This window comes from Ictalurus punctatus, chromosome 28 (genome assembly GCF_001660625.3).
Source record: "Ictalurus punctatus breed USDA103 chromosome 28, Coco_2.0, whole genome shotgun sequence".
Lineage (NCBI taxonomy): Eukaryota > Metazoa > Chordata > Actinopteri > Siluriformes > Ictaluridae > Ictalurus > Ictalurus punctatus.
This window is the reverse complement of record NC_030443.2, coordinates 1,079,255-1,099,254: the sequence shown is the minus strand read 5'-3', so window position 1 is coordinate 1,099,254 and position 20,000 is coordinate 1,079,255. Positions and strand designations below refer to the sequence as shown.

The window sequence follows — 20,000 nt, the reverse complement described above, 5'->3', positions numbered from 1 at the left end:
TGAACAGCACTGTCCTCGCCGTTCCAGTAGTTTCCGAGGGGGCTGTATAGCGAAACGAGCAGTGAAATCATTTTTAATATCCACATACTCGTGAATTTAATGAGCTCCAGATGAATAATAACGTACTCGCGGCAGCCGGTGGCCTATCAGGTGCCTCGAGCTTGTTCGGCCGTCCAATCGCAGCGCAGCCACGCCGTACACGTTAAAATATTCATCTTATTTAATCACAATATTAGAATTTTAAAACCTACAAAATATGCTGATGTGGTTCTACTCGATCATGTCGTCCCTCTCTCTCTCCTTCTTCCTCTTCTCTCTGGTTATCCTTCTCTTTATTGTCCTGATGGAAAATCAATCATATATATTTATATAATGAGGCAACACTTTCCACGAGGCTCGTGTTCATAAATCACCGTGTTTGTGCTCCGGCAGTTCGAATGATTTATGAATCCAGGCTCGGCGGAAAGTCGGCCGGATCGCCGGAAGCCGTCTCTTCGTTTCCGTCCTCGTCCCTTTCCCCGTCTCTCTGAATATCGTTCCGCATCGATACGTACCGCGTTACACGTGATCGCGGGTCGATACGCACCTCGTCATATCTAATCACTGATCAATGACATCCGCCGCATCGTCTTACAGCAAAATCAATTTCACAAACCTGTTTTAAGGGGAAAGTGAAGTTTTTAAAGTCGATAGTAATCGCGTCAGCACATTTCAGTCTGGAAAAGCTCTTCTGATCACGCTCGGTCACGTCGCTGCAGATCTCCCGTTCAAAACCACGTCCACAAAGAGTCGAGAAATAAAGCAGCAGAGGCTTCCTGCGCTCCAGCGTCCTCCTGACCGTTAGCTTTTACTTACTGAGGAACTTAGACCGGGAACTTTAACCCAACATCTTTAGCCTCGCGTTCACAGACCGGGAACTTTAGACTAGAAATGTTCTGCCTAAGGAGCTCAAGGTCAGAAACTTTAGATGTGGGACTTCGACCCGATTCGACGCCGAGCTCCCCAGAGTCCATCCGCTGTTCCGTAGCGCTTATCCTACAGGTCACGGGGACCTGGAGCCTGTCCCAGGGGACTCGGGGCACGAGGCCGGGGGATGCCCTGGATGGGGTACCAACTCATCGCAGAGCACAATCACACACACACACACACACCAGTCACACACTACGGACAATTCTAGACATGCCGATCAGCCTACAGTGCACGTCTTTGGACTGGCGGAGGACACCGGAGTCCCCACAGGAAACCCCTGAAGCACGGGGAGAACATGCAAACACACAGCGGGGAGGCAGGAATCAACCCCTCCACCCTGGAGGTGTGACTCAAGCGGCAGCGTCCAGCCCTAAATCTTTTCCCAGACTGAACTCCACCCCCAACCATCTTCCACGTTCTTCCCCACTCCAAATGTCCAACGTCCTGAAGTGGAAATGTCGTTATTACAACTGGAAAATTCCCCGTTACAAGGTACCCTGTGTGTGTGTGTGTGTGTGTGTGTGTGTGTGTGTGTCTAACCTGTAGAGCAGTCGGTTCCGGTCCAGCCCTGCTCACACTCACACACCCCTGTTTCGGAATGGTACGTCCCGTGTCTCGAGCACTGCTCCTTACAGGCCGGGAGAGGATTCTCACACATCTCTCCACCCCATCCAGCAGAACATACACACTCCCCACGGACACACACACCTCGACCTGAACATGTGGGGTCGATGCAGTCCACTGCAATACGCACACACACACACACACACACACACACACACACAGTTACAGTTCATTTAGTTCCCTCTAGGCAGAAGTGTCACAGTGTGTGCATGCTAGGGGATAAGGAAAGAGCCAGAAAGAAAAAAGAGTGTGTGTGTGTGTGTGTGTGTGTGTGCGCTGCTCACCTACCTTCCTCACAGTTGTTGCCTTTAAAGGCTAGCGCACAAACACACACTCCGTCGACACACTCTCCATTGTTGGAGCAGGTGGGATCGATACACTGTCCATCCTCCACTTCACACTCTGCTCCCTTCCATCCGGCATGACACACACACACACCCTTATCATACTCGCCATTACCGCTACACAACACCGGGCATGAGTCTGAAACACACACACACACACACACACACACACAGTGTTGGTTTGGTGTGTGTTGTATGCATGTTTTTGAGTGCAAGTGTGTTTAGCACTGTCAGGTTGTAAAGTCGATGTGTTTTATCTGTGTGTGTGTGTGTGTGTGTGTGTGTGTGTGTGTGTGTGTGTGTGTGTGCGTGTGTGTGTGTGTACCTTTTGAACAGTCTGGCCCAAGGAAACCGGTGAAACAGTGACAATGACCCGAAACACACTCTCCGTTCCCGTTACAGTTCGTGGAACAACCGTCGCTCATTTCTGAACACACACACACACACACACACACACACACACACACACACACACACACACACACAAGGTCAACAAGTACAACATCTAGTAAAAGTGTTGTCGAAAAAATGTTTGCAACATCCTTGAATTTGAATTTGGCAAAGAACATTACAGTCTACCCACTTTAGTGTGTGTGTGTGTGTGTGTGTGTGTGTGTGTGTGTGTGTGTGTGTTTATAAGAGTGTATGCGTTATATTGGAGCCTGTGCATTATACAGAAGTGTGTGTAGGTCAGCTTTTCCGTTGCACATCACTGAAGCATTGCTTTCGATTACGAAAATAGTTTTTGCTGTGATGGCTTGCGAACTGTGTTATCTCTCTGTGTGTGTGTGTGTGTGTGTGTGTGTGTGTGTGTGTGTGTGTGTGTAAAGGAAAAGATGAGACACAGCAGTGGAAGAGTGTGTAGGTGACCGAGTCTTTTGAGCGTGTGCAGTATTGATAGGGAAAGTGACGGGACGGTGTGTTTGTGTAGATGTGTGTAATTGAAAGTTGTCGGTATAACGATGCGACGGAACACCGCACGACACACACGACAGGATCAGGACTCGTTACTGCTCACACACACACACACACACACACACACACACACACATACACTGTAGTGCATCTGACAGAGGAAGGTAGAGGAAGAGACTGGGGCAGAGGGACACGTCAGTACAGAGAGACAGACAGGTGTGTAGAGACAGACAGGTGTGTAGAGGCAGACAGGTGTGTAGAGACAGACAGGTGTAGACAGAAGGAATGAGAAATAGAGCGAGACAGGTATAGAGAGAGGAAATGATCCAGAGCATAGCTACAAACGGAGATAATAACGGACATAAAGTGAGAGACAGGAGACAGGTATATCGAGAGAAAGACAGGTCCAAAGAGAATAATTAGGCAACGGGTGGAGAGAGAGACACAGAGAGAGAGAGACACATAGAGAGAGACACATAGAGAGAGACTCATAGAGAGATAAGAAGAGAAAGAGAGAGGTCGGGAGAGACGTGTGGAGGTATGAGGACACGCCGAAGTAAGAGAGAGAGAGAGACATTAGAGGGAGACTGGTATAGAGAGAGAGACAGGTATAGAAATAGACAGACAGAGAGAGAGACAGGTATGATGATAGACAGGCAAGGAATTAGACAGGAAATGAAAGAGATGGGTATTGAGATACTTAGACAGGTAGAAACTGAGACACTTGGGGGGGGTGGTATATATAGAGAGAGACAGGTATGGAAATAGACAGGAAAGAGACACACATAGAGACAGGTAGAAAATGAAACAGGTACAGAGACATATTTAGACACACTGAGATATTATTTGGACACGCCGACAGGAATCCGAGAGCGACAGGTAAGAGAAGGAAATGTGTACGAAAGGAGAGAAAACGAGCAGGACAGTAGGAGAGAGAGACAGGTATTGGGCGAGACAGGTCCGGAAAAAGGCAGGTGAGGAAAGAAGTGAGAAAAGGAGAACACTGTAGGTTCGACTGAACGCGGAGGATTCTCGCGTAATAAATCTCTCTCAAAGCCTTTGATGTCATTAACATCATACATCATAATACCACATCCTACACGATGTAGTTAGCAACCACGCTAACGCTCACGGCGAAGTGAGAATCTGTAAACATCACCTCGCGGCTGTCTCGCCGTAATGACCGAGCGGACTCCGGAGGACTTCCTTCGGCACTTCCTGTCCGTGTGCGTCGGCGGGTGTATTTCTGCTGAGTTCACCTCGCCTCACGCGTCCGAGTTCTGTCCTCGTGGAGACATTTTGTTTGAATAAAGTCTACTTACACCCGCTCCCTGCGCTCCAGCGCTCTCTGCAATTGAGCTCACTCAGACGGACTCCTTGACAGCGTGACTGAGTCGAGAGCGGAAAGAGAAAATTGCAGAACTGCAGCTCGACGACCCGGGGACTCCTCCAGGAAGTTTGACGAGAGCAATTACAACGATAGCTCTCCAGCGCCGCGCCCGAGTCGATCCGGCAGGCACGCGGCGCGGATACCGACACGGGGCCTGAGGAGACTCGGATCCTCGCGGACAGCGGGACCATCGGGTCCCCGGTTTACGCCGCGTCGTCTCGCGCGTGGTGCGACGGGTCGCCTAGCATCGGGACTCGGATCCCCGTCGTTCTTGTTCTCACCAGCCGTCGCTCCTGACGGGCCCGTCAGCGCCGGGAGCCGCGGTGCAATACGCTTGCGGTTTGTATCCATGTAAATTCCACAGGGTTTTGGGGGCACGGTATGACAGATTTCAGAACTGAGCTCTGCACACTTGACATTGAGAGTCGGTGTAATGGAAAAGCAGCGCTAATGACTTTATAATAGATCCACCAAGGGCATCGTGGGTGATCCACCTTATCAAGATCACGAGAACTCGATAGAGCGATTGATCTCCCGCGCGATCCGGCTGGATCATCGACAGAGGCGGCGCAGAGAAAGCTGACAGCTGGTAAGTAAGACTGATTCCACCTCTTCACACTGACCAGGAAGCTTGGTTATAAACGGAGAGAGGCAGAACAATGTTCCTGGACCCCAGTCTGAGACCCAAGGTTCTACAGTACCACCTCGCCACCTGTACAAGCGAGACCCCTTACACCCTCTGAGTACCAATACCGGGTCACACATTCTGGTCTGACCGACGCCCCTCAGTCACACCAGCACTTCACAGGAACAGATCAGACACTTCTGCCCCAGACAGCCCTAAGATTTTCTCCCATAGTGTGTGTGTGTGTGTGTGTGTGTGTGTGTGTGTGTGTGTGTGTGCTCTCTCACCTACAGCCGTACTCTGCACCTTCACCTGCTCCGGTTTTCTGCCGTCATTGTAAACACCGATGTGCCACGTCCCCGTGTCCAGGTACTCCATGAACACCGTCGCCGTGGCAACGCCCCGTCCATCCTGCTGCAGCTTCCCATCCAGCAGTTTCACGAAATCAAACTGCACACACACACACACACACACATTCTCACACATTTCCTTCTACATCGCACTTTATACCCAACTCTCTCTCTCTCTCTACCTTTATCTCTCGACATCTGTCTCTCTCTCTCTCTCTACCTGTCTCTCTCTCTACCTGTCTGTCTCTATAACTACCTCTTACTACCTGTCTCAGTCCACAACTCTCTTTATCTCTGTTTAAACAGAGCCTCATATACTCAGGAAGAATTAAGGCCGAAGTACGCACACACACACAGACTCACACACCCACACACACACACACACACACACACACACACACAGACTCACACACCCACACACACACACACACACACACACACACACACACACACACAGGACATTTATGTCTTCCATCAGTAGCTCTAGTTCTCTTTCTAATTAATAGGCAGGAGTGTGTGTTATGACAATCATTCTGGTTGAATTTCATTACTGACCCTCTGACACACTGTGTGTGTGTGTGTGTGTATGTGTGTGTGTGTGTGTGTGTGTGTGTGTGTGTGTGCAGAACCTCTCTGTCACCCACACACTCTCTGAGTGTTTGGTTACATAAACATATGCCTGAGCATATGGGAGGGTCAAACTGCGATCGTTGAAATTCAACAAACACACACACACACACACACACACACACTCACACACACACACACACACACACACTTGGTGTGGGTGCATGTAATAACATCTCTATCTTAGTCTCACACACACACACACACACACACACACACACACACACACACTTAGATGCAGAACCCACTTCATTAACAGGCACTAATTATCCGCTCCTCTTGCATTTCCTCCGCCCACATATACAATCACACACACACACACACACACACACACACACACACACGTCCCCAGAAAAAGCAAAGCGCAGCGAGGACCTTAGAATTGAATTATGCACGTCTATAATTTCCTTAACAATGTGAATGGTTCATCTGGAAGATATCGCTGCTAACGAGCTTTAATTAACGAGTGGAACTCGCCCGGTGCCAAATCATTAGGAACACAGAACACTGCGCCAATTATCGGGATTAAGAAATGATACGGAGACGATGCACAACTCTGAGCCAAACACCCAATCCTGGCTCCTAAACTGTGTGTGTGTGTGTGTGTGTGTGCGTGAGTGCATAACTGTGTGGTTATGTGTGTGTACATACCTGTGTGTGTTTGTGGGTTTGTGTGTGTGTACATACCTGTGTGTGTGTGGGCGGAGTGTTCCTCCGGCCGTAGATGCCCAGCAGTGCAGTGTGTGTGTGCGTGACGTTAAATCGGATGTACTCTGGATGCTGCAGAGACATACTGAACCTCCAGAAGCTGCTGGGTGGAATGACCTGGAGGAGCCGACCTCTGAGCTCCACCTCGCCCACGTCGTAGCCCCGCCCACGAGGCCACACCTCCTTATCTACAGAATTACAACACACATCAATGAGTACAGCGTAAAGATGCACATCGCCTGACACTGATGGCCTCTAAGCCCAGACCCAGGCAGCATAGAGTGATCTCGAATGACCTGGAACAGCCTAAAACGACCTGATTCAGCGCTCACCAACCCTGTTCCTGGAGTTCTACCTTCCTGAGACCATAACGGTGCCCACCTGACCATCTAATCGCTGCCTTACGAAGGCGTTGTTGAGGAGAGGGTCGGCGACCGCTGACCGAGCGTGATCCGGTGGAGCGATCTGCTCATTTACAGAGGAACGATCCAGACAACTCAAGACTGATCACCAAATCTAGAATGACCCAGGGGGGTTTGTAGTAGAACGATCTAGAACGATCAGTGGAGATCCAGGTGATCTACATAACGACCTGCTGGAGAACGACGTCCAGTAAAATGATCTTGAGGGCGCCACAGGGGCCAGAACGATCTAGAAGAATCTAGAACGACACACGCCGATGATATGACGTAAAAGCAATGACGGCGCTCCTGTGTCAGTCGCACGCCCGGTCCGATCCCCTCCCGAATTCTAATCTCAAGACGGATTATTCATTCAGTCTCGATGCCCTCGCACGGGGACGATCCTCCCGTTTAACGCGTGGTTAAAGGGATCCGACTGACGTGGTTTCCTGCGTCACGGCGCGGAGGTTTCTCATTCCCACTGAGCTGGATTATAAACCTCGCAGGTTTCTGGGTATTAGCGTATACCGTACACTGCACAGTGGCAGAAGTCTGACACACACACACACACACACACACACACACACACAGACGAGACGGTACACCCTGCGGAAAGAAGAAGGCCGGTAAGCCGCGTACGTGATCCCGAGCAGTAAATTAACATAACGTCTTCAGATACGCCCCACAACCACGCCGCGCACACAGACACTAACTATACCGTATTAAGGGCCGAGTAAAATGTCGTCTCTGGCGCCAAATAGGTCACAGCGCCTCTGGAGTTTGGTGCTTTACCTGCGCAGGTACACCTCATCAGTCAACGCTGACGAGTTCGAGCAGGAAAAACATGTAATTATGCAAATTCAGCCAGTCCTGCTTTAGCGCTTCCTCTGATTTAGATTTAGCAATGTGCTTGCGTTTCTGGGTGAATTGATCCCCCCCCCCTCCTCCTCCTTTATGTTCGTGTGTGTGTGTGTTAGAGTTATTCTTACAGAGTTGCCAGAGGATGTAATTTCACAAGCGAGTCATTTGCATTTGGCCGCTCATTTAAAGCCAGTGTGGACTTTTTTCCCCCCTTTCTTTCTTTTCTTTCTGCAAACACGGTCAGGATTTTTCGCCCACAGGCTATGTTAAAAACTTAATTTATTATATTACGCTCGGCCGGGCTGCCGAAGCGTCGCTGTCGATGGCTCAGAGACACGAATGTGTTTTCTTATTTACCCTCTTGTTTCTCTAATGGAGGAACGAGACCAAGTCGTCCTAGAAAAGGCCACTCCGGTCACTCGTGCTAGTCAGGTTGAAGGCTGGCGTTTCTTTCTTTCTTGTTTTTCTTGTCTTTTTTCTTTTCTTTTCGCGAGCATGTTTTGCCGAAATGAACTGTGCCATTTTCAAATGCCACAATTTGCAATGCTGCCCCGAGCTCGAACCGCGACAACACGCGCGTCGGATCTGGAGTTTTACACAGAGTTTGATACACGCCGTGTAAAAAGGACACACACTTCGTTCGCTACGTAGCGGGCTGAACGCTAGCCGCTGGAGCTTCAGCCACTTATAAGGAGTTACTCAGCATTCATTAGCAGAGAGTCACACTACACATCAGGTGACCTTTGACCGGTGTGACCGCACAGAACGTCCGAGAACGTACAATAACAGAGATCTGTCTAAAGAAGAAGGGTATAAACATATAATAACACAGATAATGACACAAAATAACCGGCGCAGAATGATCTAGAATTACTTATTCGAATAATATTAATATTAATAATAATAATAATAAGAAGAATAGGAATGTAAAATGCTAGAATTATACAGAATAATCATGGCATAGAAAGATCTAGAATTCCCTTCGCACAAGCCAGAACGATCGAGCATTACGCAGAATAACCTAGAACGCCATACGTTTATCTTGAATGATCTAGAATGGGGTCGAATTCTTTCAAATGACCCACAATGTCCAGTAACGATCCAGATTGATCTAGAAGTACTTCGAATGCTCTAAAATAGAATGTCCAGGAATGACCTGCATGATCCAGAACGGCCTACAAGGATCTAGAGCGACTTCGCATGACCTAAAATTGCCTAGATTCATCTAGAACGAGGCGGAACGGTGACAGGTATGACAACAGAACAATCTAGAAAGATCCTAGAATGACACAGAACGTAGGAAATGAAAAGAGAAAACAGCCCCGCCCACATCTCTCATCGAGACCTATTACGAACTGGACTGATGTAGTTGAGGATCCATGCTGACATCGGGACATTTGGAGCCCTGAGTGTCCCTGCGTCATTAGCAAACAAGGTCACAGTCGCTAACTTACCGGAATCTGTCAATGGAGCATGCGATCCTGCGCTCAGATTACGGACCAATCATATCCCGGCGTCCTTCTTTCGTGTGGGAAAAATAAGCGGGAAGCGCCACTTCCTTGTTCCCCGCTCGCTCACGGTCAAAAGGAACGCGTGGCCCGGTAGGAACACTCGTCCGTCATGCTGTTCACTTTTGCACGACCGCTGACCCGCACTTACATTCCTCCATCACTGTTATTATTATCCAAACCGTGTCGTCCTCAACCAAATCAAAACTGACCTTATCTCCCCCTACCTCCTTAGCTCAAGTCCAGGCTCAGATTGCAGCATGATTCACCTTCACTAATCCTTTCAAAAGACAAAAAAAAATAAAAAGAGACAGCTGCTTGTCTGTAATCTTCCACTAAAGTGCCGAGACTTCCTCCTAGCCTCGACGTGGCTTTCTGGATACGTCCCAGGATTGAAAAAAATATATACAGTAATAGACAATAACTTCACGTCATGTTTCACCTCCCCAACACCTTTAATTAACTTCAACCCCTTTCTGAGGTTCATAGAATCTTAGTTTCCCCCTGTGGGACAACTGGAAGACCATGGGTTAGGCTAAGGGTTAGGGTTAGGTTAAGGGTTAGGCTAAGGGTTAGCATTAGGGTCAGGGTTAGCTTTAGGGTCAGGGTTAGCTTTAGGGTCAGGGCTAGCTTTAGGGTCAGGGCTAGCTTTAGGGTCAGGACTAGCTTTAGGGTCAGGGTTAGCTTTAGGGTCAGGGCTAGCTTTAGGGTCAGGGTTAGCTTTAGGGTCAGGGCTAGCTTTAGGGTCAGGGTTAGCTTTAGGGTCAGGGTTAGCTTTAGGATTAGGGTTAGCTTTAGGGTCAGGGCTAGCTTTAGGGTCAGGGTTAGCTTTAGGGTCAGGGCTAGCTTTAGGGTAAGGGTTAGCTTTAGGGTCAGGGTTAGCTTTAGGGTAAGGGTTAGCTTTAGGGTCAGGGCTAGCTTTAGGGTCAGGGCTAGCTTTAGGGTCAGGGTTAGCTTTAGGGTAAGGGTTAGCTTTAGGGTAAAGGTTAGCTTTAGGGTCAGGGTTAGCTTTAGAGTCAGGGCTAGCTTTAGGGTAAAGGTTAGCTTTAGGGTCAGGGCTAGCTTTAGGGTCAGGGTTAGCTTTAGGGTCAGGGCTAGCTTTAGGGTCAGGGTTAGCTTTAGGATTAGGGTTAGCTTTAGGGTCAGGGCTAGCTTTAGGGTCAGGGTTAGCTTTAGGGTCAGGGTTAGCTTTAGGATTAGGGTTAGCTTTAGGGTCAGGGTTAGCTTTAGGATTAGGGTTAGCTTTAGGGTCAGGGCTAGCTTTAGGATTAGGGTTAGCTTTATGGTCAGGGTTAGCTTTAGGGTAAGGGTTAGCTTTAGGGTAAAGGTTAGCTTTAGGGTCAGGGTTAGCTTTAGAGTCAGGGCTAGCTTTAGGGTCAGGGTTAGCTTTAGGGTCAGGGTTAGCTTTAGGATTAGGTTTAGCTTTAGGGTCAGAGTTAGCTTTAGGGTCAGGGTTAGCTTTAGGATTAGGGTTAGCTTTAGGATTAGGGTTAGCTTTAGGGTCAGGGTTAGCTTTAGGGTCAGGGTTAGCTTTAGGGTCAGGGTTAGCTTTAGGATTAGGTTTAGCTTTAGGGTCAGAGTTAGCTTTAGGGTCAGGGTTAGCTTTAGGGTTAGGGTTAGCTTTAGGGTCAGGGTTAGCTTTAGGATTAGGGTTAGCTTTATGGTCAGGGTTAGCTTTAGGGTCAGGGCTAGCTTTAGGGTCAGGGCTAGCTTTAGGGTCAGGGTTAGCTTTAGGGTTAGGGTTAGGGTTAGGTTTAGGGTTCGTTTCGCATGAGAAAACTCATCTGGTTGTCTATAAATTAAAATGACTTTAGCTTCCATCAGGTTTTTCTTTTCCTGGATTCCATGTCTGTGTCGCATGGCAACAAGGTCACCTTCTTATGCATGCTGAAAATGATCATGCTGTTATTATGAAAGTTGAATCAGCTGTAACTTTGATTAGAAAAGCCTGTATTGTAATAATGCACTATTCAGTCTCTGTCTCGGACACACGAGTCCTTCGTGACTACAGCGGAACGTGTGACACGTGATTCGTTAAAGAATACGAAATGTATGTACAATATACTGCACGCATTAACCCTGGAGCTCTAAAAAAAAAAAAAAAAAAAGAGTTGTATAAGACGTTTTCAGTGGTTAACCGCCTCCTTCCCTCTTCCTGAAAAAGAAAAGAGGTCGACAGGAAAAAAAAAAAAAAGACAAAGCAGCTGAAGGACACAAACACTTGAAAATCAAATAAAAGGCAACGCACAAAGCTTTGAAGAATTCGATTTACGGAGCACAATGCGCAACGAAACCACGGACCAAAACAACTCCGACATCATCATACGAATTTCTGCTCGCGAATACATACCAAATATTACCGTAGACTGAAAATCCAACAGAACTGAAGATTTAATAATAAAACAATAATCCCCTGGTCAAGCTCTGATGTTTCCCGCTGCACTTACTGAAGTTCTGAAAACTACGGACGATCCTGAATCCTGAAACCTTTCGTTTTTTTCTTCTGTTGGATGTTTCTCAAAACACAAGGGAAGGTCTGATGTTTTGAAGAGAAAACTGAAGGAAACGGAGGAATCCGTTTGGGGAAATGACGCCGATGGGGTCAGCTTTGATCTGTCGGATCAATTGCTAATATTTATTAACATCGTTCACCGGGCCATGATCTGGAGGTGCTTCGGCAAGGCTGGAAACGGGGAGATTCGTCGTGTGAAGGACGCATGAGAATCGTCACGTACAACCTGGGGTTAGTCCTGGAAGAAAACTTGCTTCCTTCTGTTCTGACGGCGTTCCCCAACTCTGAGGATTGGTTTTTCCAGCAGGACAATGCCCCATGGCACACAGCCGGGTCAATCCAGGTGTGGACGGACGACCACCAGATCAAGACCCTGTCATGAAGAGCCCGATCTCCAGATCTAAACCCCATCGAAAGCCTCTGGAACATGATCAAGAGGGAGACGGACGGGTCACGAGCCATCGAGCAAAGCCGAACTGCTTGAAGAACTCCTCCTCAGAACTCCTCCTCAGAACTCCTCCTCAGTTAAAACATTAACGTTGTGTAGTTTAAGAATGAACGTGTGCTTATTTCCTCGGCGTTATCCGAGGTCCGACAGCACTCACAACATCTTTTCTGCAACTCAATGCTCTAAATGACAACATTTTTATTTGGGATTTGGGAGAAATGTTCTCTGTCATTTATAGAACAGAACAAAAATGTTCCTTTTCCCCCAAAACACTTTTAAACCAGACTAACTGAGCATTCTGCAGAGGTCTATATAGATACACGCACACACACTCTTGGTTAGAAAGGGAATATCCACAAAATGAGATCAGACGCAGCTGTAATCAGACGTCCTGCTTCATCCCATCATTCTGCTCGTTAGCGACCCTGCAGATTTACTCCAGATCTCAGACATGGATCGGGATCTCTGGTGAGGAAGCGCGCCCCCTTAACGCGGATCACGTGCTCCTCTTACCAGTCAGCTTCATCCTGCTCTAAGAGAGGCGCATTTAATAATTCGGTTAGCGCCCGGGCTTAATGTAAGTAAAACCCAGCCAGCTGACTTCAAATGCTAAAATCCGGCCTCAAATTGAGATTGAGCGCGTATTACGCGGAGGAGAGAAGGCATTCGATATCGCTGTATTTTTATACCCCCGTCGATAGACAGACTACGCCGTGCCAAGTACGGAAAGCTAATCCATAATGATACAAAACACTGGCTAGCATGAACGCTACTGCTGCCAGGACCAGGAGAACCCAACGGAGCAGACGCTTTCTCGCAGAACCTACCGAGGAAGTGTTCATTAGAACCAAAATGGACCCAGGGTGATAAGTCCAGGAGCCACTTCACTTCATCACACCACGCCGGATACAAGGAGGTGATTATCTGACTAAAACAACATGTGGTTTGTTCCTTATTTCACAGCTGAGAGCTTGCCCTGAGACGCTCCCGTGCCGACCAAATTCATTTTTTAAAAATAAGAGCACTTTTACCCGAGAAACCTGTTTTCGATTTCAATCTCTCGGATCCCGTCGAGGAGAGAAATCGTTCTATATGAACTCTAACCAGCGGGTTCCTTCCCTTCTTTATGAATAACAGCTATGATGGCGTCTCTCCAAGAGGGAGCTCGACAAGCTGTATCTAAAAGATATAGTCGTAATAATCGGGGCGATATTACCCCTGTAAATCTTCCACGTGTCACGGCCCGGGCTTTTATCATCTTTTACATCTGTAATGGCCACTCGAGTTTTCTAATCACACTTAGGTTTTTAAAATCGGTCTGGTGTTAAAAAGGAACTGCACAAAAAATAAGGGCCACGATGACAAAACGGGATCCGAAATCGATGTTTAATTTGACCAAAGCTGTACCTAATCACGCGAACCGAGCCCGGGACTCAAGAAACGGGACCACGGAGCAAAAAAGATCAGGACTCAAACGGAAGCGCAAGTTCAGCGATGGAGAGATGAACAGCAAGAGGACTTTAGCAACACATCGTTTGAAATTTTCACTGTTTCACGCTATTAAATCGAGCATTCAAAAACACACGAGTCTGTCGTGAAAATGAAAGGACAAATATTATACAAAAAAATTATTTCAGAAAGAGTGACTCACTGACCAACTCAGGAAACAACTCACTGAGTGACTCAGTGAATGTCTCACCAGATAACTCACAGAATGACTCACTGAATGACTCACTGAATGACTTCCCGAGTGACTCACCAAACAATACAGTAAGTGGCTCGGTGAATAACTGGATGACTCACTGAATGACTTACTCCATAACTCACTGAACGATTCAGTGAACGACTCACTGAACGACTCACTGACTCAGCATTAGAAGAAAACACAAAATATGTTGAAACAGATAAATATGGGTTGACAATTCCAAAATTATAAATCTGAAATGAAAAAGAATATCGGTTGGTCAAGCCTGGGGGATCACAGAAAATCCATACTGTCCATTTTGCCCAAAAGTTTTAGACCCTCTGATTTATCATGCGAGCTGAAAGACAGAGAGAGAGGCTGTGAGGAACAGTGGCTCACTGAGCGAAACGTAAATAAATAAATAAACGGACCGCAGCAGTGTGCAGCAAAGCTTAGCCAACAACAGCACACTGTTTGCTTTGGTTCCGGTCGGCGAGGTCACGCTGCTCCGAGTGTGAGAGAGCCGTCGTGTGTGAAGTCTAGGAACCTGGTAGGTGATGCAGTGTGAGTTAGACTCCAGAGTCGCTTACAAAATCAGTCCTAATTGGGTTCTTGTGATAGTTAAGGGTTCTTTGCTCCCTTAAAGGGAGTCACTGCGCTGTAGGGTTCTACACAGAACCTCGAAGAACCTACAACTGAAGAACACACAAGAGTGACTGGTATGATGAATGTAATAAATAAATAAATAAATAGAGCTTTTTATAGGTTTTGTCTATAAATAAATAGCTTAGGAACACAAGGGCAATTGTGTATGTGTGTATGTGTGTGTGTGTGTGTGTGTGTGTGTGTGTGTGTGTGTGTGTGTGTATGTGTGTGAGACAGAATCATCTGGCAGGGATTAAGCTGTGATGTTTGGATATCTCATTAATTAAATGTCAATCAAACCCTTGTAATTAGTGCACACACACACACACACACACACACACACACAAATGTGCTTAGTAAGTGTTCACCATTGGCAGGGTCTGTGTGTGTGTGTGTGTGTGTGTGTGTGTGTGTGTGTGTGTGTGTGTGAGTGTGTTCTATTTAGATCATTATCATAGTGGAGAGGGAGATGGCAGCAGCACATGCCTGTACACACACACACACACACACACACACACACACACACACACACACACACCTCTCTGGGTGGTGTTGAATCCTGGCAGGTCGACAGTGAAGTCGGTTCCCTCCTGTGTGGGTTCTGCTTTACTCAGTCCGTTCTCAAACAACTCCAACCTGCGCAGAGTCCAGGGCAAACCCAGCAAGTGTACTACTGCAGAGAGAGAGAGGGAGAGAGGGAGGGAGGGAGAGAGAGAGGGGAAGAGGGGGGTAGAATAAAGAAAACAGTGATAATAGAGAAAGCAGTAGGGATGGAGGAAAAAAGAAAGAAAGGAAAGAAAGTGAGAACAGAACAATAAAACAAAAAATAATATGTGAGAGAGAAAAAACCAGAAAGAAACGTAGGAGGTCCAGGATACCCGGTGAAAAGAAAGGAGAGAAAGACAAAATAGAAAAAAAATGAAGAAGGTGGGGGAGGGGATCCAGAGAAAGACAGAAAGAGAGAGTAGAGAAACAAAATGAGGAGAACGACAGAATATGATAAAAGAAAGAGCGAAGCAGAAAGGAATATAATAAAGGGAAAAAGGAGAGAAAGAGAGACAGAGAGAGGGGAGGGTAAAGTAAAAGAGAAAGGGTGGAAGAGACAGAACGTGATAGACAGAAAGAAAGCAGTACGAGAGACATAGACATAAGAAAGGATGTCGAGAAAAAAGAGAAAAACAGAAAGAGAGAAATGGAAATATCAAAATTGAGAGAGAGAGAGAGAGAGAGAGAGAGAGAGAGAGGGAAAGGAAAAGAAGGAAACAGAAAGGAAATGAAGGAGAATTAGAGAGAAAGACAGATATATAGTTGCAGTCAAATTTATTCAACCCTCTGAACAGAATCTCTTACAACAGCACAAATATGCAGAACAGGTGCAGTCTCAAGCACACCTGATACTAAACTCATCAAGGGCTTCATCACCTGCACCAGGTGTGTCTGATCTGGAACACACCAAATACCCGACCTGGCCTGGGGTAGAAAAGTCACCAAATACCCGACCTGGCCTGGGGCAGAAAAGTCACCAAATACCCGACCTGGCCTGGGGCAGAAAAGTCACCAAATACCCGACCTGGCCTGGGGCAGAAAAGTCACCAAATACCCAACCTGGCTAGGGGCAGAAAAGTCACCAAAATACCCGACCTGGCCTGGGGCAGAAAAGTCACCAAATACCCGACCTGGCCTGGGGCAGAAAAGTCACCAAATACCCAACCTGGCTAGGGGCAGAAAAGTCACCAAATACCCGACCTGGCCTGGGGCAGAAAAGTCACCAAATACCCGACCTGGCCTGGGGCAGAAAAGTCACCAAATACCCAACCTGGCTAGGGGCAGAAAAGTCACCAAATACCCAACCTGGCTAGGGGCAGAAAAGTCACCAAATACCCGACCTGGCCTGGGGCAGAAAAGTCACCAAATACCCGACCTGGCCTGGGGTTTGTTGAGTGAAAACTACCTGGACGGGGCAGGAAAAGGAAGCTATCAACGGCTGCAAGCAGATTTGTGAGAAGGCAGGTTGTGAAAAACCCTCGAGTGACTGTAAAAGTCCTGCAGCGAGACCTGGTGTAACAGGCGCTGAGGTTTCAGTGAGCACAGTAAGGCGTGTACTAAACGCAGAAGATTTCCATGCCAGAACTCCAAGACGTTCACCACTACTGACCCAAAAGCACAAGAAAAGTCGCTCAGAATCATAGAAACAATCCACAGAAGGTTTGGGATTCTGTTCTGTGGAGCGATGAAACAAAACTGGAACTTTTCAGCACGATGGATCAGCGGTACGTCTGGAGGAAGAAGAATGAAGAAAGAACACTGTCCACAGTCGAGCATGGTGGTGGCGCAGTGATGCTCTGCGGCTGCTTTGCATCCTCTGACACTGAAAACTGCAGCATGTGGAAGGCGAGACGGATCCATTGAAGTATCAGGAAATCCTCGGAGAAAACGTCATGCCGTCTGGAGGAAGCTGAAGCTTGGGCGTCACCGGACCTTCCACCAGGGCAACAATCCCAAGCGTACCTCAAATTCCACCAAGGCTCGGTTACAGGAGAAGTCCTGGAAGATTCTACAGGGCCGTCACAGTCACATGACTCGAACCCCATAGAAGATCTCTGGTGGGATGTGAAGAAGGCGGTCGCAGCACGCAGACCCAAGAATATTCCTGAACTGGAGGCCAGTGCTCATGAGGAACGGGAGAAGATTCCTCAGGAACGCTGCAGGAGCTCTGCACCTCGTCTGCAGCAGGTCATAACAGCTAAAGGAGCTCCACTAAATACTAAAGATGCTCGCCATGAAGGGGGTGAATAATTATGAGACTGGAGAAATCATGAGAAGTTGAATGTGGGGAAAACACTTGAAGCGTCCGTCGTGTCGAACTATTTCAATCGCTTTTGTTTAATTTGTTAGAAGCAGCTGTCGCTAAGGAACGTGGGTTTCTGTACACCTGTTTACTTTTTTTTAAATATACTGCAGAACACAACGCAGAGCAATAAGCTCTGTTTATAATTCCGTCCATATTGTGTAGTGTGAGTGTGTGTGTGTGTGTGTGCGTGTGTGAGAGTGTGTGTGTGTGTGTGAGTGAGCGTAGGATGCTTGAGAAAATTAGGCGAGATGAAACGACGGTGTGTAGAGGAACTCGGAGAGAAGAAATCAAGTTACTCATCTAGGTTTCCTCGTATTTATTTATTTATTTACTTATTTATTTATTGGTCCCTACACACCCACACACATTCTCTCTCACCCACACATACACACTCTCTCTCTCTCTCACACACACACACACACCCGGTGTAGACCTTCCATTGACACAGGGGGTCCAAAAGTTCCATGGATGGTAAAGCGGGGAACGTTGCTGGTATTCAGAGTCGTTCACGCCGCCGGGAACGTTCTCCGAGTCGGGGATTCTCGACAGAACGCCACCTTTAAGCCCGAACATTTTTTCAGGGATACAAAATACAGACCGAATAAGGAAATAGACCATTTATAAATGGAAAAAAAACCTAAACGAGTGATGTGAAGAGGGGATAAAAACGAATAAATAACAAATCTGGAGCTGTGGTTTCGTTTTTAACCGAACGGCTTCGGCAGCGTATCGGACAGCACTTGATCCAGCACAGACGCTATTTATCATTTTTAAAAATGATTATTATTAATACTGTTTTACAGCAGTGACTTTCGCACCAGGCTTTTAATATGCTCATGGGATTTGATAAGTTTAACAGATAACGCCCGTATCTATCGATCTCGGTCTCTCCTGTAGAGAACCCTGCAGACGGAGTGAAGGATAAGCTGACCCGGCAGTCGCCTGCTACACTCACAACTCAACAGCGTAAACAATTCATTCCCCGCCTAGCACGTCTACAATTTTCCTTCCGAACGTCTCTACATGTAATGAAAGACGATTTCAGTGACGTCGGCCCGGACGCGGCCTGCGATCGGTCCGCCGAATCGTTCTGTCCTTCCGATTCGTAAAAATCACATCACTGTGCGATCGTCATGTAAAAAACCCCCGGATAAAACCACGTAAACAAGATCAGATATGAAGATGAAGTCAGTCGTAGCTACAGCACAGCTGCAATGCATCGTGGGACGTGTTATTCTACAGATCATGTAAAGGAAAGGACCGTCAGCGCACCTAATAACCCAAAAGAAAGTGTAGCGTTCATGTGTGTGTGTGTGTGTGTGTGTGTGTGTGGGCTGCGTGATACATTTCATGCTAATCAATATTGCTATATTAGCCCGTGCAATATTTCTCCTTTCATCTCCTCTCACTATCACGAGCACACCGTCTCCCTTCATCCTCTCGTCCTAATGAAAGTCGGATATTGGAAAGTACGCTCGAGCGTGCGCGTGGCGCAGTGTGTGTGTGTAGTGTGTGTACTCTGTGTGTGTGTAGTGTTCTCCGCCGTGAGTTCTTTAGAATGTAATAAAATTGAGCAAATAAGGATATTGGTTTCTCTGCAGAGTGCAGAGTCTACATCATTCTCTTTAATCCCGCTCTCTCCCTCGCTCTGTGTTACTCTGTCTGTGTGTCTCTCGCCCGTCTCCGAACACTCATTACTAACGGAAGGCCTTTAACGGAACTGTAAATATAAAAAATATTAAGAAAGATGACGGCTTTTATCCCCTCTCTGATCGGCGTGGTGTGGCGCGTTCAGTCTCCCGCGCGCCTGCGGTGTACCGAGGCAAAGCTGCTGTTCCGTTATGAGTTGGCGCGTTGCGTTCTTCTTCTTCTTCTTCTTCTTCGAGAGAGAGAGCGATGGAGAAACGACAAGGTGCAAAGCGGTGTCCGTTTTCTACATACGTTTCGGCCAACAACGTGACATTCTGACCGAGATTTCCACGCACTTCCACGCAAATTAGCAACGACATTACGAATGGACAACGGCCTCCAAAACAGCGATTCCTCTAGACAAACGATTCCTCCAAACAAACAATTCCTCCAAGCGAACGATTCCTCTAATTGAACGATTCCTCCAAGTGAACGATTGCTCCAGACGAACGATTCCTCCAAGCGAACGATTCCTCTAAGTGAACGATTCCTCCAAGTGAACGATTCCTCTAAGTGAACGATTCCTCCAAGTGAACGATTGCTCCAGACGAACGATTTCTCCAAACAAACAATTCCTCCAAGCGAACGATTCCTCTAAGTGAACGATACCTCCAAGCAAACGATTGCTCCAGATGAACGATTGCTCCAGACGAACGATTCCTCCAGACGAATGATTCCTCCGACGTTTCTCCGGCTTCACGCTCGCTTTAACTTTAGTTCCTACCCGCGATTCGTTCTCGGCAGACAAACTTCCAACCATCTTATTCGGTCTTACGCGACGCCTCGGTGAAGGTGTGTCAAGGAACGTAGAAGCTTGGATGGAAGCAGCAGAGCTCGCTGGTGCATCTA

At 47.4% G+C, this 20,000-nt stretch overlaps 1 protein-coding gene across 2 annotated transcripts in view; it reads right to left on the bottom strand.

Moving 5' to 3' along the window:
- Window positions 1–20,000, bottom strand: part of tenm1 (teneurin transmembrane protein 1) — a 93,974-nt gene that overhangs the window by 27,086 nt on the left and 46,888 nt on the right. For both annotated transcript variants that reach the window (XM_053677255.1, XM_053677254.1), the window contains exons 5-10: window positions 15,150–15,284; window positions 6,532–6,740; window positions 5,155–5,317; window positions 2,263–2,364; window positions 1,882–2,076; window positions 1,510–1,710 (exon numbers count right to left, since the gene is read on the bottom strand). In XM_053677255.1, coding sequence (XP_053533230.1) covers window positions 1,510–1,710; window positions 1,882–2,076; window positions 2,263–2,364; window positions 5,155–5,317; window positions 6,532–6,740; window positions 15,150–15,284 — 1,005 coding nt within the window. The remainder of the gene's footprint in view (window positions 1–1,509; window positions 1,711–1,881; window positions 2,077–2,262; window positions 2,365–5,154; window positions 5,318–6,531; window positions 6,741–15,149; window positions 15,285–20,000) is intronic.